The sequence below is a fragment of the Dreissena polymorpha genome, chromosome 14 (assembly GCF_020536995.1).
Source record: "Dreissena polymorpha isolate Duluth1 chromosome 14, UMN_Dpol_1.0, whole genome shotgun sequence".
NCBI lineage: Eukaryota > Metazoa > Mollusca > Bivalvia > Myida > Dreissenidae > Dreissena > Dreissena polymorpha.
Window position 1 is genome coordinate 322,891 of NC_068368.1, and position 23,992 is coordinate 346,882.

Sequence of the window (23,992 nt, forward strand, 5' to 3'; positions counted from 1 at the left end):
CGTTGTCTGTATAGCAGGGAGTACAATCCAATTCTGGAGCGGTACTCTTTGATTCCGATCCCCATGGTGTTTAGTGTTATGACATTTACAGGCTTCCGTACAGCGGCGGTCGACTATGCTCTACACAGTGGACACAGTGGACAATGGTCAGCGTACTAGTCACGGGTGGCTGAACACAATATAACAGTACACAGCTTTATCAAAACCGCTCAACAGTTCAAGTTTAATCAACAAAATCTCGAAAAGTTTAGAACATACTGACTTGCTATGTCGGCGAACTGCTACGTCCAGTATTCACAATCCGTTCAATATAATTTACAGCATTATTATATTGTCGTAAGGATACACTATACATTTTATGCGTGGATAGTATTTCAGTTATTTTGTTTTATTCATTTGTTATGTTAAATGTGTTAAATCTAATTTCCTGTGTAATATAAAACACTACAATAGGTTTACAAGATGGTCACTCCTGATAATTGTTTTTGAGTGTAGTTGGTCAAATGTTTTTGATATATTGACATAGTGTCGACAATCCCAGCAAGGCATGACCTGCTCATAGACGAAAGCCAAATGTTTTCGTCAAATCCGGTCTCAAATCTTAGGTTAGCTGGCAGTTTTTCATAACAAACAACACATTTGAAAAAGAAATCACTATAATCACATTTTATATAGAACCGAGTTCTTCATACTTGTGTTTGTATCACACACAATACGCATGTTTTTGTGTAATCTTGTATGCTGTATATTCCATAGTAATAGATGCTATGTTCAAATGATGATATGTTTATATGTGGGTAACATTAGCATAATTTACAGATTAGGAAATTGATTAATTGCGTTATAAGTTGTTATAACGTTGAATTGGCATTGTCTCTGTTTGCTTTTTTAATTTGGTTTCGAATGCTTTGAGTTTGCTTTATGTTTACCTGAGCGTGATGTGTGATTTATGTTCGGATATCGCTTCAAGGTACCTTTAACCACTCCATAATAATTACACGTGGGCGTTAATATAAAAAGTAAGCATAAGAAAAAGTAAACACACACTCTGCGCGATGTTATGCAACCCAATAGCATCACATTTTTGACGATGCTGGAACAGCATCGTCTAAGGTATGATAACCAGTAAAAAAATCTTCACAATGGCGACCTATGTAAAAGACCGAGCCAGTCCGATTGAGATAACTCGATTTTTCAGTTACTTCCCTTGGCATTCGCCACTGCGTAGGAGATTGCTGGTTGATTTTCATTGATAACATTCTCCTAACAGAGTTGTCGCTCGTGTTGATAAAGGTAAATATTAATAGAACAGCATATCCTGGGGAAACAGATTCAATAAGTGTATCAGAACGTTAGTTTCAAATTAGTAATTTTACATCCATTTTATTTTTATGGACCAATGAAACAACTATATATTTTCTCTATTTTGTTTGATATTTGTTCTCGATTTAGTAAATAAATTGCGAATAAAAACATGTAAAATTATCTTTTTACGTGATCACAAAAATAAAAAGAATGCGAACAATTTCGAACCTGCAAATTGTAAACGCTGCACTGCTATGATATATATAGATAAAACAACATTTCTTTGCGTAATTGTCCGTCCCGCTAGCGCAGTGGTAAGGACGTTCGCTTTTTCACCTTTACGACACCGGTTCGATTCCCGCTCCCGGCGCAATGTTATATTTTGTCTGTTTTGTGGTCACCATTCCGGACAGGTGTTTTCTCCGGATAATCTCCCCCCCCCGCAGCATTTGACCATATAAAAAATTAAAAGTATTTCAGTACAAAACAAATAGCTGGAAATTGCAGCTATTATTCAAAATTTGTCCCAACTGTCTTCAATCTAATCTTATTAGGTAGGAGTGCTGGACACACTCCGGGTCCCAACATTATGCAGCCTCAGCGCTGAGGTAACTCATTACCTTGGAAAAACACAAATACACACACTGGGTGCAGCCTAGGTGCGTATAGACTCAAACAAGGCAACAAACTCAAGTGCGGGCACAATCATTTAAAATTTACATATTGAATACGATATCCTAACAGAAATTACACAACCACCTAAGTGTACATACCATGTTTGATATTTCGTTCGATTGTTAGATTTCAGCATACACATGTATACGGTCATTTCGCTATTAGTTAACTTATCCATATGTTCGTGGGCGAACTCGGATAGTCAAGTGCTCATACGAGTGAGCTCACATGGTCCGGCTATGTTCTCATACCTACTTTCGAGAATCATCATGAAGGTATTGCCATACTTAATGAACACGAATGTGACCCGCCTCCCAGTTTCGCTCAATGGGTCAAGTTACCCACGGGTACTACTTCCCCTTACCCCTTAACTTTTTTTCGTACCAAAAATGTTTCGTACGCAATTTTTTTTCGTACCAATTTTTTTTTCGTACCCAAAATTTTCGTACCCAAATTTTTTTTCGTACCCTAATGTTCGTATCAACATACACAATTGTGGTGATATAGATAAACTTAAATTGATGTTTTATATCCACCCTCTTCAAAAGCATCGTCACACCAGTACTGCCAGTACTTTGATTTAATTCAATGTGCCAAATGCCGATTACCTCGAGTCGCGCGTACATTCGCCTTGAATTATGCCGATTAAATGGCTTGTACTTCATATCATAATAATATACAATTATTTTAAAGTCAATTGTTTCTGAGAGTACCCGCGGTATCGAGTGAAAAAAAGGCTATTTTCTTCCACGGGACCCAACTTTAACAGTTGTTGTGTTGCAAATAGGTCGCTTGCATTAAACATTAGCATTTTGTAAACTCAATAGAAACGTGAAGACTAAAGCTTATTTTTGTATCCGTGTCTATCTGAGTGGAAAGCGGTCAGTATGCAATGTACAACGAATACATTAAAACGGCACGTCACAATACATTGTTTTACATGGGCGCCACAATCACAGATGACTTAATGTGCCAATCTCGTGGCCACCTTCAGTTTACATATATAGGCTGGTCAGAATACCCCGACCAACAAACGTGTCTTTAAATTAGTATTTATTGATGAGGAATTTCACATTGTTTGGCCGAAATATTTACACTAATGATGTAACAATAGGTATTGCGTTTGAAATTCCTTCCATTGTTAAATGCACCTGAAAGATTCGAATGTATTAACGTTAGTACACTATTTAATATATGAGTCATGCTCTGTGAAAAGGGGGTCTAATGCACGTGCACAAAGTGTCGTCCCAGATTAGCCTTGTACAGTCCGCACAGGCTAATCAGGGACGACACTTACCGCTTTTATGGTATTTTTCGTTTCAAGAAAGTCTTTTCTTAGCAAAAATCCAGTTCAGGCGGAAAGTGTTGTCCCTAATTAGCCTGTGCGGACTTCACAGGATAGTATGTGAGGACACTTTAAGCACATGTATTAAACCCCTTTTTCACAGAGCACGGCACACATGTTTACACGTTCGCGATAACTGGTATAAATGTGAATGTTACACATTTTGTTTATTGTTTTCTCGTACGATTGTTGATGTGATGCATTTATTTCTTTACTTTTAAGTAGTTTATCAATTGATTAGTGACTTTATGTATGTGCATTATTCTACATTTGAATGATGTACACTGTAACAATCTAAATAAAAGTGTGTCTAATGACAGGATTCAATGATTTCTTTATTTTTGCAAATTGCTGATTTTATTTTATACTATATGCATATGCATAATATGTATTTTTGTATTATATGATATAATATTAATTAATTTGTTTATGCGAACGCAAGCATCTACGTCTGTACGTGCGTATGAGAATAATTTTGTGTGAAGCAATGGAGAGACAAGAAAGATACATAAGACTTATGTATATAAACACAAATAATACTTAATATCCTTTGCATAATCATTTGGATTTATATCTTACGATAAACAAAAAGACAACTGTCGTTTTGGTACAACTGGTTATCAAACAGACATAATTATACGTAATTAGGTCATGTACCATTTACGTCAATAGAAATAATTGCGTTATTCATGCACAATTTACGTCAAAAGAAAGAATTGCGTTATTCATGTACAATTTACGTCAAAAGAAAGAATTGCGTTATTCATGTATCATTTACGTCAAAAGAAAGAATTGCGTTATTCATGTATCATTTACGTCTAAAGAAAGAATTGCGTAATTCGAGTGTCTATTTATACCTCACTAATACATGCTTTTCATGTATAACCATTCTTTTCTCTTCATCAATAGCTTGTTCAGGTGAATCTTCAAACAATCTTTTTGTTATCATACAAAACGAATTATGAAGTATTTGGCTGTAGGCCAGTTTTCAGTTTGTTATCAAATCATGCCACCGTCGTATAATTTCAGCATTTGATAATAAATGGGGTCCATTAAGACAACATTAGAATTTGATACCCTTTTTTACAGTAGTCGTATTGGTCTCACTAAGTGCTTTAGTTGAGTGTTATGCATAAAATACTTTTTTGAACATTAAAAACATAGTTTAGATAAATGAATTGGGACCGAATGATTTCATCATAATTTAAATAGTTATTGGAAAAGCTCAAATTGCAATTTAAGTGGTAAAACTTCCAAATAGTGAAGTTATGCTTTGTTTACATAGACAAACGGATGAGAGAAATATTTCGGAAGGTAGAGACCCGCACTGACAAGTTGAAAATGATCGCGTTAAAGCATACATCAATTACACATTACACCAAAGGCGCAAATCAGAACACCTTGCCAAAACTTTATAAATAAGAAAGATGACTTTTGTCGAATAATAATTTAAACTAATCAGTGTTTGTTTTGTTCAAATCTACGACAATCAATGTTCAATTATCCTTTTACTGTTTTAACCGTTTCATTATGAATAAATGTAAGCGCTGCTCAGTTTGGTAAATCTAGAAGAAACGCTATAATCATAACAGCAAAACCAACAAAAACAAATGAAGTATCGGGAAAACATAATTATTGCTAATTATGTTTTGAGAAGTATATTGGACAATTATGCCTCACAAATGCAAAGCCACGCCAAAGAATGGGAAATCAGTAGTTTTAATTACTCAATTAGTTGGATGGGTTAATCAGTAGTTATAATTACTAAATTAGTTTGATTTCGCCTTCCTATATTGCAACAAAGGAATGTTTGTCTCATTCAATTCAACAACAATTTTTATGTTATACGGCTTTTCTTAAAATAACTTAAAATATTCAGCTTTTTCATTTTACTGTGCGTCAAAATGTAAGTGTGCACTAATAAGAGAGAATAAAACTTTAAAAAATGTCATACCCGGAGACTAAAGGAAACTGAATACTTAAATATTGAGGCAACTTGTATTTTGATCACCGTTGACTATTAGACATCGATTATGTCTAAGAAACTTCGCGATTTTCTCGATTTACTGAGACAGGAGCACGTGGCAAGTGATGACGTTGATATTGGCACATTCGTAACGTGGTTGCGACGTCGTGTAGGTCTGCTGCAGAATCTGGACACTCGTAAGCAATGTAGTCTTTATACTTCCTAAAAAAATCATTTTTTTATAGTTTTGTATAATTAGGTATTAAAGCAAGAGGCATTTAAAACGAATCTATGCTAAGTACTTAGTAATGAATTATGTCACATAATATAAACGACATATACTAAAGAGCGAAGGAAAACAGTTAAGAAAACAGTTGCAAAAAATGTGAAAATAACATGACAAGATATACGTAAATTCCCTACTTATGTAAAATGCGTATATAAACTGAGCAACATTTATAAAGTAGCATGTTCGTAAAAAAAATTGATCGGACAACTGGTATCACAATCGATGTTTTAAGCAGTGTGTCTGTCTGTCTGTCTGTCTGTCTGTCTGTCTGTCTGTCTGTCTGTCTGTCTGTCTGTCTGTCTGTCTGTCTGTCTGTCTGTCTGTCTGTCTGTCTGTGCATCCCTATGTCTGTCTGTGAATCCCTATGTCTGTCTGTGCATCACTATGTCTGATTGTTGGTCAACCTGTCAATTTACAGTCGTATAAGCTTATGTGTTATATTATTTGCCAACTTCAGCTGCAGTAAAGGCGGTTATACGGAACTCTTCGGCTCTTTCTCTGGATAAGGATGAGCTCTTGTTGCAACAAGGGAGGCGCAGGGCGGGGTTCGTACTATTCCCGCATCAAACTTTGTCCTTTATTTAAATAAATGTTTTACAATATCTTGCAAGTTGGGTTGAACATATGTATTTCAACTCGATTGCATCGAAAGCCTAAGTATTATTGAAAACAAATGTACTGCTCTCGCTCTGCTATAACTGTAGTGGTTTAAACGTCAATTATCTTGTAAATTCATTAAATTTAGGGTTTTAACTCATTTTTAAGTTGACTGCAAAAAATAATTTAAATGTAAAACGCACAGAAGAAATGTTATAAATAAATAATACACGTTTTTTTGTAGTTTAATAACCAGATGTTTAATATTAACCATTAATTATTGTACTTTCCAATATGCATATTATTTGTATACCCATTAACGCAATTGACATAATTACACGGACAACTGAAAGGAAAGGCGAAGGTATTTATAGTGTATATAAGCAATGCCATGTCAAATATGAGCGAAAAAAGCAGTCGCTCAACATTAACATTAGCATCCGTTTTGATACAGTTTCGCAAACCTTTCTTTAACTTTGGAACACCACATTTATTAAAGTGACAGCTATATATCATCATCGAGACCGTCAATTAAAAAATGTTTATAAAAATATGTGCTCACCAGTTATACGTCGAACATGTGCTTTCGTATTTACTAGTGCATGGAGCCTTTGTCAAACCATCTACACTTACAATATCATGAATTGAAAACACGGATAATATCGCGTGATAAATCGTTTAACATACATGGAGACGATGTATTCTCACAGTTCAAATTTTCGTAACAATGGTATAATGAATATGATATTTTAATTATTTACATGAATGGGCGGTCTGACCCGCTTTAATTTCTTAATAATCTTCTCAAATACTCAGGGGGGGGGGGGGGGGGGGGGGTGGGGTAATTAAATACTGATGATAGGTTCCCATACGCGCATAGCTCGTCAAATTTAAGATGATGACGTGCCTATATCCTTGCACATTGTAGAATACCCCATGAATGAAAAGATTAGTTTTTGTGCTATAATAAGCTGAACAAATGGTTTTTAACATTTAATAAATAAATATAGCTACAGATTGCCATAAAGAATATCATTCCTTAATATTGCAATGGTACCTGGTACAACACAAGACATAATTCGGGCGTACGTCCTAAATCTGTCTTAATATGTCATAACAAATTTCAATTCCAATACATTTTTAGACGTGCAACTGCTTCTCACCAATATTTTAAATCGTGATAAATCGACTATCTCCGGAATTCTCCGAAATCCTCCGTAATAAATCGTCTGCTGATCCAGAGTGCAACAGTTGTAATGTATTCATGTCAGTATTGCTATGAACTCCAATGATATCATTCGCCGTCTTTAAGTGTAAGAACATATTCGTCATACATGTCTTCTCAATATGAAGTAAAAACCTTTCGTAAGACAAAGCCATTGTGCGTAACTTATGCCAAAAAGCCTCGTCACTATCAATTTAACGATGGCGGGCCAATCTCACAAGTTTGCTATGTAACAATACTTTTCCCAATCACGGCGATCAATTTACTTTTTCACACTTTTCTTGGGATAGTTTGCAAGAAATAGAAGACTGACTGACAACATCCCTTCACGAATCAGAGGAAGTGGGATAATGGCCTAAGAAATAATATCATGATCAATGATCACACAACGTATGTGGCCTATAATCAAGCCTCGCGATCCTCGGGTGTGTAGTCCAGCGCTGTTATAAATGCATTACCCGGTTACAAGTAAAATACTCGTTTCTTGGTTCCGTTGCCAGCTCGGAGCCGTTACGGTTTTTCATCCTGTTACGCGGATCCGCCTCCATATATGTCAACCCATTCATCGCGCAGGGTAAACGTCGCCAGAGTACCGGAAGTTCCATCGAGAATGTCTTGATTGCAGCGACCCTGGGCGAGAAAGAAAGTCTGAAGCCGAAGTCGGCTGCTTCCGGTACATCGCGACGCACGGCGCCGTCCCGCATGTCGGAGGTAATCAATTAAGGCTGTGGTGTAGTAATGAATAGAGATTCGCTTAGCGTTCACGAAGTTCTGGGTTCGATTACCACGCATGAGGCGTATGTAATACATGTATCTTGTTTTTACGCACCAATTATTTGTTATTCCCAGGATACGCTGTTGAGATGTTCCTATTAGTTTACAATGCACAACCATTTGGATTCGAGTGTTCTTAAAGTGCGTAAACAGCGTCTTGATCGCATGAAACCGCATAAACATACTTACTTATGCAACATTTTGTTTACGTACATTCTGAGGAATAATAGTATGTGGTAGCTTTTTGCACTAGTAAATTTAAGGTTAAAAAGGTAATTGCATTAAAACTTACATAGTACCAGTTTGATTAGAAAAACAAAAGTTTACTTACTTGTTATAACTTAACTCTGAATTAGGCCTACGAACCGGTGCCCGAACAACCAGAAAATGATGCGAGTGACGCTGAATCTGACATCATGATAGGAAATGATACGGTAGATGACGTCAAAATAATTCCACAAACGAAAGGAGTTCATTCATCCCCATCGAACAGCACGCCTAAGCTGCCACCTGATGTCGACAAAGTCGCCCGCGAAGGCCAAACAGAAACCCAAGAACGTTCACAGGAAGCCACGCCGGAAGTGTTAAGTCGTCTGCAGACGGCTACTCCAAAATCCCGCCAATCCAAAAGCTCACAGAAGAAAAACGCGAGATCTCGTCTGGGAAAGTTTGTTTTGAACTTTGGTAGGCGATAACCTGTATCGACAGGTTCACAACATCTATTATATTTTTGTAATGTAGCTTTTTTCACACTATAATTTCAAGCAGTTAATACATGTAATGAGGTCCCCGCTTCAAGCCGAAAACTATATGGCTATTGTTTGGGTTATTCAAATGAATATTACACATTTTCATTCGCTCAAGCGCTGTTGAAAGTGCTCATTTTCTCACTTTTAGCGGGTAGTCCATGTGCAAGCGAACATAAATGAATGTTTTCAGATGCATGTACGTTGAATCAACTCGCCCGCGTTAAAACTGTATTCTTCTATGTGTCCGACGCCTAAACGAGAACGTCTTTCGCGCGCGAAAAACTTCCCTCAAATAGCGTTTTTGTCACGTTATTGGCACTGAACGCTGAACCAAAGACGCAACAATAAGCCGTGGTGAAGCATATTTTCGACTGGAAACTCTGAAAATTAACATGATAAATACGAAAAAACAAAACAAATATGGGCCGTGCTCTGTGAAAAGAGGGTTGCGCGCAAGGTGACGTTCCAGATTATAATGTGCAGTCCGCACAGGTTAGTCAGGGAAAACCTATTCGCCAGAACTAGATTTTTGTAAAGACGAGGCTTTTTTTAAACGACAGATATCATAAACGCGGAAAGTGTCGTCCCTGATTAGCCTGTGCGGACTACACAGGCTAACCTGGGACCACACTTTGCGCACATTCATTTTTGAATTTTTCCGCATTCAGATCTAGTTCTCGCACAAGCTGATAATATTTACCAAAGGAGTCACATTTTCTTTTAAAATGGATTATCCAACAGCGGTGTGTACCTACGTCGTTGTTTTCTTATAATAACAGAACAATAAAAATTGTGTACACCTTTGTCTTCGTCGTCTTATAATAAAACAACACTAATTAAAATGTGAAGTATCTTTCAATCCCCTTTTATCGTTTCGAAATAGACCAAACACTATAAATAAATGCACGTAGAGCGAATTCTCGGACGCATTGAAACATCTTTCGCGTGTTTTGTATCGCGGATCATGCAGACATTTGCGGTCACGTGACTGAAAAATATTTTCACGGCAATACATCTAAAACAAAGAAAACATTCTCTTTCTATTACTTTATCCTTTTATCTTTAATTATTCGGATCCCAATGAACACGCCGGGTATGCGAATACTTCGTTGACGGATGGCACTTCACTAACAGAGAACAACAAACGTCACGCGCGAGAGGTAAGTTCCTCTGTTTTATTTAAAGTTATATACTAAAGATTAGTTTTTTAGACAAGATACATGGTCGAGTTGATAAATGGTGTATCCTTTTGTATTGGGAATACACAATTTCACGGAAGAATGGTACAGTTTTGCCCAAAAATAGAAAATTCGATCGGAAAACAGCATAAACTGGATGAACAGTAAACATTTTAACAAAATAAAACTACTTAGAATTATTGCAAGAAATTGATTGCTATTCCAGCATGTAGAGTAATCACTGTGCTTCAAATACTGAAATTTTGATAGTATTCAATGAAATATAAACAAAGATAGTGCATGTTGTAATAGGTGGCATACATCAAGTTGCAGGCACTTTGTTTACCGATAAAGGGCACTTCAGATTACGGAGACTTTCAACAAAGCGGGCACTCTAATAACTGAGTTTTATCTTCTACCTTAAATGCATTTATTTATATTATGGCTATTCATACGAAACATTTTGAAAATATATTTTTCAAAAATCACATTGCTATTAATTTATACTGTGTTTATTATAATTGCAATTTTCAAATAAGATAATATTTATTATTAAATAAATGTGTACATAATGAACTTGTTTTTTTATTGGTAACTTGAGATTCAGAGAAATGAAAATACAACTGATAATGACAATCGTGTTTAATTTTACTTATAGCAGGGCTCTAGATAACGGTAGTGAAGGGGTCTTTATGAGGAAAATACACATTTGTTCTTCATAAAATCCTATGTCGGTTGTGCTTATTTGAATCGCATCATCAAGACGGTACTTATGCGTAGCAACAAAATTAAAAAGAGAATGGTAAAACTCCCTTAATTTTGAGCCCTGCTTATAGGGAGCACTTCCCTTTACGCAACGCTAACGTTTGCTCGAAGTGCGATTCACCTGACCCTAAATCACTGTATTGGTTGAGTTTAAAGAAACACGGGTAAAATTAAATCGTAAAAACAACTGATTCTGGAAAAAAGGAATGCGTACATAAAATGTTTAAATGTCATATTATGGAGTCAGTACTTAGTATACCCCCACAAACGAAGTAAACTAATGTCCAACAACGAACCGTCGGCGGCATTCATAAGCTCCGATTCACTCATCCTGTAATAAATAATTGTGTCACTTATATGCAACTTCATATGCAGCATGTGTTGTGTTTATATTAAAAACAAAGACGGATATGCATAACTTTTTACACCACTGTCGTGTGATTAAATCGACCCCGCCCGTTCTTTTATTGCTATTTTCGTTTACTGGCATTGAGCCAAAAAGTTCGAATAGAATTTCGGACCTGCATCGCTGCTGATATTAATCTCTGAGAGGCAGTTTAAGCAGAGTGATTATTCATGACATGCTATCTAATATATAAGTAAATAGCCTTATTACCTTCATTTGGACATAAAGATAAATGCAATAGATCAACCGTTTAGAACGTAATTTAAAATATATGGTCATATAGATTTTACTCATTAGACATATCCAATTTGTTTAACATTTATCTTTCATATTTATACCAAATCATAATCATATTTCAAAGGGATAAGAACATGCTTCGGTAATTCATTTTTTATTTGCGTACTAAGTACATACATTTTTATTTATTGCCTGCTTACTTAAACAGTATTCCACAGCGAAATCTGCATTTTTTATTCACAAAAAAACGAGTGTGTTATATCTGGAAAAAAGTGTCTAGATGTCGGGAAACGAAGTGCCCTTGTTTTTTAGATGATCGGTAAACGAAGTGCAGATGAAAAATGTGCATGCGACTCTTTAAACATTTGAATTTTCTCAAAAACATTAGTAAACTAAAATGTAACATGTTGTAACATTACTGAATATATTGATCTTTTATTTCGAATAGTAAGCACGTTCTTGATTTATTTCCAAGTATGTTTATTTTGTTAAAATATGTACTGATCATTCAATTCATGCTGATTATCGATGGAATTTTATCGTGTTTTTTTTTACAAATTCACCGTTTTTCCGCGAATTTCTTTCTTCGCAATACGAAGTGCTATACTATTAATCACCCAACCAATGTTCTGTGTCTAAAAACCAAATAAACAGAACATAAAAACAAAAAAAGCTGAAGAACTCACCTCTCGCGCGTGGCGTTTGTTGTTCTCTGTTAGTGAAGTGCCATCCGTCAACGAAGTATTCGCATACCCGGCGTGATGAAACATAAGCTGTTATTTCAGAGAAAGGAAAATACTTCGACGAAGAGACGCTGTTGGACGAAGAAAACGTGTTCAACGCGTCCGTCATAGCCGACGAGGCCACCGACTTCATAGTGATCAATGAACACACGTTCAACGAGTTTGTCAAGGTAACCACTATACCATATGCTATGTCAAATATTATCCGGAAAATTTAAGTTACTCTTAAATGTGTCTTGTTCTGATAAAATTGGGCATAATACATGTGCGTAAAGTGTCGTCCCAGATTAGCCTGTGCAATCCGCACAGGCTAATCAGGGACGATACTTTCCGCCTAAACTTGATTTTCGGTAAGGAGAGACTTCCTTGAAACTAAAAATACCATATAAGCGGAAAGTGTCGTCCCTGATTAGCCTGTGCGGACTACACAGGCTAATCTGGGACGGCACTTTACGCACAAGCATTAAGCCCAGTTTTCTCAGAACAAGACACTTTAATGTTTGGGTCTTAACAACATTTTTTATCAGTATAATCTGCTAATGTCAGGAAGATCGAATTGAAATGTGTATCACTACTAATTTTTTTTTCGGACGATGCTTAGATCATTCTTATAAACAATACCTTTTTTGTGGTACAATGTTGAATAATTCGGGCACCGCACAAATAAATACGAATATTTTAGAGAAAAAAGATAAAGCATTAATCGCACAAGTAATGTACATTTTATATGCAATGTGATTTAAAAGTCACTTGCACATTTTTCATTTTGCATCATCTTCTGGACGGAAACAGCCACGACGCGTACGAGCTCATGAAAAGATTATTTGTCTCCATTTGCTTTGACGCTATAGCGCGTGTTCACACTGACAGCGAACACTTAAGTTTCTTTTGCGTTTTCAGTAGTTTATGGCATAAACGTATTCAACATAGTATGTGACAAAATGATTCATCTCACTGATTGTGTTCTATTTCCCACTTCGTATTCTCGAATAGTCAAAATAACAAAGATAATAAATGTATCTTTCCTCACCCAGTCGCATCAGGAGAAAGAGACGACAACAATGATAAACTTCGTTGACATGCATCCGTTCTTTAGTGGTCTCCCTTTACACACACGTGGTATGCTGCAGATCGGACTGAAGATTGAGCGCCATCTTGCGGGGAACTTTATCGTCAAGCAGGGCGATGCCATCAATAGACTGGCTTTCATAGTCAGGTTAATTTAAGCGTTTATTATTAAAGCCGTGTCATGCGAAAATGGGTTTTATGCCATATGCGGCCAGCGTAGCTCCAGGGGCTAACATGTCCGTCAAAAGGTCGCGCAAGGTTTAGCGGTCTCATGAGCGGCTAGCAAAGCGCTGCAGCATATGACATAAAACCCATTTTCGCATGACGAGGTCATATAAATTTTTTAAGTAAGTAAATACATTCGTTCACACACTTTTTAAAATTTCACTCAGTTATTTCATAATTATGTACGTATGTGGTGTGTATTTTGCTTTGCTTATCCACGTATCTACCAATACATGTCCATCTCAAAGTGCATATCGCACAATGTCAAATGACCATTTATCATACAAACGTTCGGACCGTTAACGACCTTCTGCTCCAATATCCAGCGGAAGTGCGGAGATGATCGTGGAGCCGAGCCGCCACCGCCTCCAGTACCCGACCTACTGGCCCTTCGAGGCGCTTGGGGACGTTTACTACAATGAGTGCGATTGGCTAAGGTAAAGACATCACTTAATTGCGTGCGGCAGTGGTGTATTTGTATCGTGTCATGTGGTCTTAACATTTGGAATTGATCAATGCTGTGCTTATGCTTAGCAGTAAAATAGAAAGAAACATATCAGTCATGACTTCCTATATCTATTTTACATCACTTCGTTTTCCAATATATCGATCACGGCATAATTTCATTATACCACGTTGTACTTAGTATATCATAATCTTGCTGTAATTGTATTCTACCACGACGCACGTCTTGTTTTCTACATACCAAGAAGAAAATAAACAGTTTTTTTATGCTGCATTAAACCTTTCATGAAGCCTATTATTGTGAAAGTAGTTTCAGAAACTCCAAGAATAGTAAGACATTGTTCAGTAGAAAGCACATGACGAAAATGGGCGATCTAGAAAACTTTTGACAAAACAAATACTCACTCACCGCAGTGGAGCAGATTAGTAATACAATTGTTATGTACATAAATTTATACAATATTAACATTTAGTTAACTTGTTGGCATAACGTTCGTATTCCATCAAAACACGAGCATTTGATCGACATTAGAACGTTTGTAAACGTTGAAAACATGATTAATAAAAATCGATCTACCAAAACAAACAAATAACCTCTGTATCCTTCAGATCAATTATATATTTTCCCCAGAGATTCCCGCCTGCGGTTCTATCAGCGGAAGTACGAGTTTGGCGGGGAGGTTTCGAGACGGACGGCGCGAGAAAACGGCGTCACTAAGAAACAGGAAGTGAGCATCTGCGCCATCCAAAGACGCGAGGTGCTCGGCATAACGGAAATCATGCTAAATCTGCGCACACATATGGCCAGTATGCGGTGCTTGCACGATTGTGACGTGTACACTCTGAACCTGAGGTCTTTCCGGTACGAGTCGGCATTGTCCATAGCGCCATTGAGAACGTGATTTTGGTGGACAAACCCTCATTATTACTTCTTGGTTATTTTGTTGTCGGTGGTACTGTTGGTGCTGGTGGTGGTGTTGGTGCTGGTGGTGGTGATTATGAGGATCATGCTATTGATGATGATGATGATGATGATGATGATGATGATGATGATGATGATGATGATGATGATGATGATGATGATGATGGTGGTGATGATGATGATGATGATGATGATGATGATGATGGTGGTGATGATGATGATGATGATGAGGATGATAATGATGATGATGATGATGATGATGATGATGATGATGATGATGATGATGATGATGATGATGATGATGATGATGATGATTATTATGATGATGATTACTATTATGATAATGTTGGTGATTACGTTGATTATTATGTTGATGATTTTGATATTGACTATGATAATGACTTAATTTGAAGATATTCTTTCAAATATTTAACCTCCTTCTCCCGTCTAATTTACAGGAGGGTGATCAAGCGCTACCCGCATGCGGCGCACGTGATATGGGCATACGTGCTGATGAAGATGCAGCACCGCCTCGACTCCAGCCTCAGTGGCAAGGTGCCGCTCTTCAAGACGCTGTATACACTGGCCGAGAAAGAGACGAAAGAGAAGACGGAAGCAGGTTCATGCATTTTCAATAACCTCTGGCGGACTTATCCATTTGAATGTATATGTCTATCAAATGCCAAGGGCCTAAACTAGCGTAGTATTATATCCGATAGTTGTATTTTTCATGACCCGAAAGCGTTAACAAATATCATGTTTCCGTATATGCCCGCAAATATAATTTTGGGGGCAACATTTTAGTTCTTAAAAAAAATGTATCGAAAATTGAGTGACGTCGTAAATTTTTGCTTGTTTTTTTTTTACTTAAACCGCTTAACTCGCAGTGAGCGTTACATTGAACGTGGAGCGGCAGCGGCAGCGGGAGTCGGTCATGTTGGAGCTGCTCGAGTACTTCAAGCAGGACAAGGCGGCCCTAGCGCCACACAGCGATCCCCGGACGCTCATGTACAAAGAGCTGATGAAGGAGCGGGCGGCACTGAGGAAGAGCATCCGGGAGAGGACGCAGGAGTTTGGGGGTACTGAAGCTGGGCGCCGGAAGCTTAGCATTTGCATTTGATAAATAAATAATATATTTACTGGTTGTCAAAAAAGCAATTTGAAATACAAATGTAAACGATTGAACCATCTGGCAAGTCTGCCTGCCACTTGTACAGTGCATCGTTGCATTAGGTTTAGCAAATATGCTCAAACGCGGGAAGATGTTACGGCCCTTTCTTAAATGGATTTGTTTTTCTTATTATTTGAATGCGCTACTAGTATATCTATAATATCAATGCTGACGACTTACATCAGTTTCTCAGTCAGAACTCGATCTCTTCTTCAAGCGCCGGCTCCAAAGTACGTGAGGCGAGGCTGCCTGGCATCGGTGAAGAACGGCCGGAAGCCGCTGAGTCTGCACCAGCTGCGCGACCCTATGAGCGAGCTGATGGTGAAACTGCGCATGGAGGGAACCTTCTTGTCCAGTCAGAAGGAACTCGAGGACATGATAATGAGGGTAAGTAGTTGAAGAAAGATGCTTCAACTTGATGTGAATACCAGTGTAGCATCCAGTTATGAAAACTCTACATGTGGATACCATTGTTGAGGCTTAATAAAATGTTGTTTGTTAATACAAATCCGACAGATCCTAATTATTGCGAAAATCCTTAACTTTTATTCCAGAGTTTTCTATTAATTTAGAAAAAATCACAAAGTAATGTAAAGTTTACGGTCATTTGCTATACCCGCTACTATTCCCTTCAAGTAAAATTGGCTAAACTAAACTTAAGAAAAATGTAAACTTGGGATTTGAAAGTTTTCTACAAAAACGGAGTATTCTCAATAAATTGGATATCGTGGAAAATGGTGAAAATGTTTTTCCAAGTTTAGCTGACCTTCCTTCCATATTTGTTGGCGATTCTAGCGAAACAAATGACTTACATGCCTTATGGTATTAATTGCAATAATTGCTAAACATATCATTTTAAATGACGAATACTAAAAAATGAGCTACTACTTTTGCTGCTACCTCTGCTACTAGTAATTATAATACAACTACTACTTGTACTATTGTTATCACCATTTCGTATTGTAAACCAATACAATGCAAGTATGCTAACGTGACAAAATACGTTTAGTTTTCCGTGACGCCAGTCAGCAATGACGTCGACGTGTCCAACCAAGCAGAACGCGTGTTGGACGAGGAATATAACGTTCTTAGATACCGTCGCTATGGTAACCGCCTTGTGCGTAACTTCGCCAAAATGATGGATCGGCGAGACCCGCGCGTGCTGTTGAGCACGAGGAACCGGGATTACACCTCGGTATGTTCTATGAGTGAAATATATATTCACTTTAAAGATTTAGTTTTAAAATGTAAATGAACACTCTTGATTTTTGTTTAAACATTGAAAAACAAAATCGTTGCCTTTTTAAGGAGTTACAATGTTACTTAAAGCTGAGAAGGATAAACGAAATGCTAGGGAATATAACAAGAATCTAGTTATTTACGATGAAGTGTCAGTTTATTTTGAAAAGTTTATACTAGAACGATTGTAGCTCTTGAAGCTTTTTTCGATACCAAAAGAGGCTTGCAGCCGTGTTTTGATAACATATTTGTTAGATGATTGATCCATTTCTCACTTCGTCTTATTTGAAACCGTTAAGTTGCTGGACGATAGTATGTCAGAACCGGATATGACGACACTGATTCGTGACGTTATACACGAAGAAGATGAGTTTTTCGAGAAGTTCGATCCAGCGTATACCAGCACCCGCCCGGCGACCTTCAAAACTGGCTGCAGAAGTCGGACGACCTTACACCCAACAAGACCAACCACGTATAAAAGCGCTTTTACGAGACCAACCACGTATAAAGGCGCTCTAACGAGGCCAACCACGTATAAAAGCGCCGCCAGTACCAATACATATAAAACACTACAGGTTAGGAACCCAGATCATCGCAGTGCTTTACCAATGCGCTCACTTGTAAAACCTTCCAGATTTGGATGATATATAGTTAATAGCTGTTTTATAATCCTCAATAACGGGAAATTTAAACATAATTGAAATGTTGTATGCATATTTTATGGATAAACTTGTACAGTGAAAAATAAAAACATTTCTTAAGATAAAGCAACCATAATGTTCGAATTAACCATCGTGACGTATTTATAAATGTCGCCAGTGATGAGATTGAGCTACACTCGGAACTATTTACACGTACATGTGTATATTACTGCGCCGAAGGTGATTAGGCGCGATCATATATTGACAAACTTTGACCGATATTAATATTCAACCACTTCTCATTGCAGTAATTTCTTTGCAAATGACACTTCAAGAACAAGTATGCAACTTATTCAATAATTGGTTTATTTAAACGGCCAAAAGAAATTACCAAAAAACGTTCCTTCCATACCTGTAAATGATTCATCCTGGAGTGTTTAGTCAGGTCAACATACGATTCTACGGTTTGTAGTTTACCTGATACATCCTGGAGTGTTTAGTCAGGTCAACATACGATTCTACGGTATGTAGTTTACCGTAGAAGCGTATGTTGTCGTGACTGGCAACACACAGCTTTTTATTCAATCACAATAATATGCAATTAGTCTTGTTATTCATACTGTGTCACAAGCGGCTTAACACTATTGTATTTGATTGGTTGCAGTTTGACCGTCGAAGCGTGACGCCCAACACCCTGGAGAACCGTATTCGAGAGTTTCACTACAAGTATGGAGGGACGGATGAGGAGCTGGATCGACTTCCTGTCATGAAGAACCATAGAGACCTCTGGGTATTATTATTGAAATACTCACTTTCGTTCCATAAATTCAAGGCAAATTAATTTGCGAAAAATCATAAATAGTTGTTTAAAAAATTTTGTTCGGTAAATGCTTTTAACAATACTACATTATTCTTAATTACAGTGTAAATTTTATGTCATATCATGCGATATATTTTGACGTACCATGACTAACAATGGCCTGATAATATCATCAAAATCTATGACAACTCCTTAAATTCCTCATAAGTTGGCATATAAAGTTTTGAAACTCGTTACATGTGGCTATTTCATACACTGTATGGTTTGATCCACGTCATCACGTCGTATGCGTCACTACAAGTTCGCGCAACAACCATTAAACAAGACGATACTTGCTGGAAATACTAAGATGAGTGCAAATATGCAAATTAACAAAAACTATTATAACAGCGGACAATTTTGTCCCCGATTAGCTTCTGCGGACTGCACAGGCTAATCTGGGACGACACTTAACGCGCATGCATTATTGGATGCAGATGATCTACAAATGTGAAAAGCGTAGTATATCTATAAATTCGCAGATCAACCCAGACGAGCCGCCGGTTCCCGGCGGGAAAGTGTTCGTCACCGTTGTTCCGTGCGTCTCTTGCAATAAGAATGTGCTGCTCAAGAACCACAACCACATCCGCTGTCAGATGTTGCACTCTCTACCCATGGACCGAGTGAAGAATTATAAACCCATGTAGTAGTTTGAAACCACTATAAACATTCGTTAAGACAATCGAAATTCAAGCAAAGACTCTCGTAAGGCGTCATTACAACGCCAAAAGGACTTCAATTCATAGTACAAAATACGTTTAACAAATGCCATTCTATGATTACTTCCGAAATCTTCTTGTCGTTTTAAAATTATATAGCAATGTCTAGAATATCGATCGATCTTCTCTCAAATTAAGTTACAACAATATTGCATGTAATTTATAAGATGTTCTAAATATAGAAGTATAAAAATACTTTAATTTTATTGACAAACATAATTACTCGATAATATTAACAAATAGTGTTCCTTTAAAATTTTAGCATAGGTTCATATGCATGCATTCAAAGGAAAGTACAGTTTAGTCTATAGTTACGGAGCATGTCATAATTATGAGATTCTCTACTCATCCTCTTCTATATGTGTAAACAAATATATAATTAATCATTGCACTAAACGCATCTTCTAAGATCCACTCATTTATTCTGAGAACCGACGGGGAATTTTCTCCACATTTCATTGGATATTCCGAAATGTCAAAACAGGATAAGCAGCTACAAAAAACATATACACGGGCTGTTATAGCATGGAATATGTAGAATATCTCATTAAGGTCCCATCTTTGTTTTCCATAATGGATCAATGATGAGCCCATTTGTGTCCCATGTTGGTTTGATCCATGTTGAAGCCAATTAACCACCCATAAAAATCGCAGTGCACTTCCGGCTATTAGACCCTCATCGGAAGCCAAAATGGGGCTCTTATGTAGACACGTAAGGGACATATATATATATTACGGTCGCCGTGGTGTACTGGATATGGTGTCCGCCTAGCGACCGGGAGGTCACGGGTGCGATCCCCAACATGGGAGCGCTCTTTAAATCACCCCCAAAGACACCAAGTACTGGCTCTATGCCCAGGAAACGGACTCGAGAGCGTTTATATAAGCCACAGGCTTTCGATGCAATCGAGCTAAAATAAATAGGTTTAAAACTAAAAAAAGCAACAACTTATATATAAACTATCTGGGCTAGCTTGCTTTGAACATGTTGTCGTAGTCGTCGACTTACTAGGTACACACTCCAGCGTATAGTTCCAGTTCCCGTTCAAACAAAGCATAGTGATCTGACCGGTTTTCTCACAGTACCCCAGGTTACATCGGACCATTCGCCGTGAGTCAAGTTCGAAACTGTTCCCAAGTATGACACCGTTTTTAACAGGCTCCACTGGTGGACATTCTGAATCAAGAATATATGTTCGATTCATCGTTTAAATAATTCCAAAACATCGTAAGACACATTTAAGTTAAGATACAATTGTTAAAGACGTATACTATCTCAGCACCAGCCACCACTATACGTTTTTTGAATTAATTGTATTCATTTCCTTTCAACCATTTACGTGACCTTTATTATTACAAACTTAATTTGGTGTTTTTTAAGCGTTTAATTTTTTGTTTTGAACATGTATTTATTAATGTATTTCATAATTATTCCAATAAACAATATGAAAATATTAGACGAAGAGCGGGGTGGCAAATGGGACCCAACGATAGCAGGTAAGTAATTACTAATCAAAATAAATTTTACTATAAAAATTTGTTTTAATAGCTTAAAAATTACGTTACCTGCTATCTAGTAGTAGTAGTAGTAGTAGTATGTTTTGTTATATCAGAACTTGCATTTAGGACGTTTTCATATGTTCCCTCCATATAATCCGCGTCTGTGATTGGCCGATTATCTTGTGTGCACAATATAGCGATTGTGTTTTCAAGTCTCAAAAAAAGGGACGGGAAAACAGAACTTGTGTTTTCCGCTCCAAAAAATAAAAAGACTTGAAAACAGAACTTTTGTTTTTCCGTCGCCAAAAAAATAACTCCTGAAAACAGACTTATTTTTGTTTCCCCGAGTTATTTTTTTTTTTGGCGACGGGAAAACATAACTTGTGTTTTCCCGACTTTTTTTGGAGCGGTGATGTCACCTTAGTGTCACCGTATATACATATTTTATTGATAAACTTGTACAGTAAAAAATAAATAAATTGCTTAAAATTAAGCAACCATAATGTTCGAATTTACCATCGTGACGTGTTTATAAATGTCGCCAGTGATGAGATTGAGCTACACTCGGAACTATTTACACGTACATGTATATATTACTGCGCTGAAGGTGATTAGGCGCGATTATATATTGACAAACTTTGACCGATATTAATATTCAACCACTTCTCATTGCAGTAATTTCTTTGCAAAAAATAACAACAAGAACAAGTATGCAACTTATTCACTGATTGGTTTATTTAAACAGCCAAAATAAATTGCCAAAACAAACGTTCCTTCTATACCCGTATATGATGCATCCTGGAGTGTTTAGTCAGGTCAATAAAGGCTTCTACGGTATGAAGTATACCGTAGAAGTATAAGTTGTCGTGAATGGCAACACACAGTTTTTTTTTATACAATCACAATTATATGCAATTGGTAATGTTATTATACTTTGTCACAAGCGGCTTAACACTATTTTATTTTATTGGTTGCAGTTTGCTTAACACTATTTTATTTGGTTGCAGTTTGACCGTCAAAGCGTGACGCCAAACACCCTGGAGAACCGTATTCGAGAGTTTCACTACAAGTATGGAGGGACGGATGAGGAGCTGGATCGACTTCCTGTCATAAAGAACCACAGAGACGTATGGGTTTTGTTATTGAAAAACTCACTTTAGTTCATACAATAGTTGTTTAAAATTTATTGTTCGGTAAATGCTTTTATCAATACTACATTATTTTTCATTACTGTTTTAATTTTAGGTTATGATGTGCTATATATTTTAAAGTACCATGACTAACAATGGCATGATAATAGCATCAAAATCTATGAGAACTCCTTAAAATTCCTCATAATTTTGCATATAAAGTTTTGAAATTCGTTTCTTGTGGCTAATTCATACACTGCATGGTTTAATCCATGTCCTCGCGTCGTATGCGTGACTACAAGTTCGCGCAATATGTGTCATAACCAAGTAGCAACACTTTATTACCGAATGTTTCTCGAAACTAGCTTTTTATCGCTTTTTATCGCTTACTCGCGGTACGATAGCGAATAGTAGTGGGCTGCACTACTAAACAAGAAGATACTAGCTGGAAATACTAAGATGAGTGCAAATATGCAGCAGGTCAAAACAGGATTATGCAGCTACAACAAAACATATACACGGGCTGTTATAGAATGGAGATATGTAGAATTATAAAGACAGAAAATATAGAGGAACAATCAAAGCGCTGAAGGCACTTCGGTTATTCGCTATTACATAATTACATATTACACACATTTTCATTTTTTTAAATCACAATGTCAAATAAGCACACCCCATTCACATGTTTTCAGAGTTTGTCTACAAGCAATTGTCGATGTGTGTTTTCACTGTTTAGAATACTACGGTTGTTAAAGAGATATCTTAGGAAAAAAAACAACAGGCTCCTTTTTAAACTTAATGAAAGTATAGAAAATATATCAAAATTGTATTATGAGATCTAGTTAATATTATATATAAAATTATTTGCTATTACCATTTGATGAATATGCCGTTGGGATATCGTATAAGTAAAACACGACATATTTAATTTAATGTTGGACATTTCCTTTACAAAACATTTGTTTTTTTTTTAAACCACATAAAATAAAAATATACAATAAGATAATTGATGAAAATAAGCAAAATATAAATCTGCGATCGAGACATTTTACTCACGAATTTGGTAGTCATAAGACAGCGCTGTTTACTAGCTCTGCATTGTTAATGCATTACTTGTTACCCTAGTAACCGGACACTGTACTTTAAATCGGTATAGAACATTAATGTGCGCTTGATATTAGCCTGCTTTTTATAAGCGGTTAAGCTATAATACAGTAGAAGTGGGTTGCGGGAATCTGTTTTCTCATTGTTTGGTCGATGTTTAAAGTATAGTTTCCGTTTAGTTAAAACTATTAAGTTCAGCTCGATAGCATTTATAGTAATTACTGCTTATATGAAATGCTTTCGAGTCTGTTTCCTAGGCCAATAACCAGTGTTTGTTGTCTTTGGTTGAGACCTACAGAACGCTCACACAGTTGGGATCGAACCCGTGACCTACCAGTCGCTAGGCGGACACCATATCCATAACACCGCGACGACCTAGTGAATAAGAACAAACCGTTCACTAAAGCTTTTTCACAAAGATGTTATCCTTAATTCTTTTATGTTGGCTTTTTAAAGCAAGAAAGCTAAACAAGTGCGCAACTGCGGCAAAAGCTCATAACCGCCCCGCACAGAGGATTGATCTATCTGGGAAGTTTCAGTTGGAGGCACTCTGGAAACTATGTTATCAACATACACTACGATAACTAGCATATAATACAAGCTCATACTGGGCGAGAATACATGAGAAATCGCCGCTACATGTTAAGATCATCTGAACATTATCAAAACATATCACACCTACTGTACTAGGCAGA

At 37.0% G+C, this 23,992-nt stretch overlaps 1 protein-coding gene across 1 annotated transcript in view; it reads left to right on the forward strand.

Moving 5' to 3' along the window:
* Window positions 1-19,606, forward strand: part of LOC127858476 (uncharacterized) — a 230,935-nt gene extending 211,329 nt beyond the window's left edge. Inside the window, exons 14-17 of the mRNA XM_052395664.1 lie at window positions 17,115-17,300; window positions 17,644-17,919; window positions 18,650-18,775; window positions 19,327-19,606. Of these exons, the coding sequence (XP_052251624.1) occupies window positions 17,115-17,300; window positions 17,644-17,919; window positions 18,650-18,775; window positions 19,327-19,491 (753 nt within the window). The 3' untranslated portion in view covers window positions 19,492-19,606. The remainder of the gene's footprint in view (window positions 1-17,114; window positions 17,301-17,643; window positions 17,920-18,649; window positions 18,776-19,326) is intronic.
* Window positions 19,607-23,992: the final 4,386 nt, after the last annotated feature.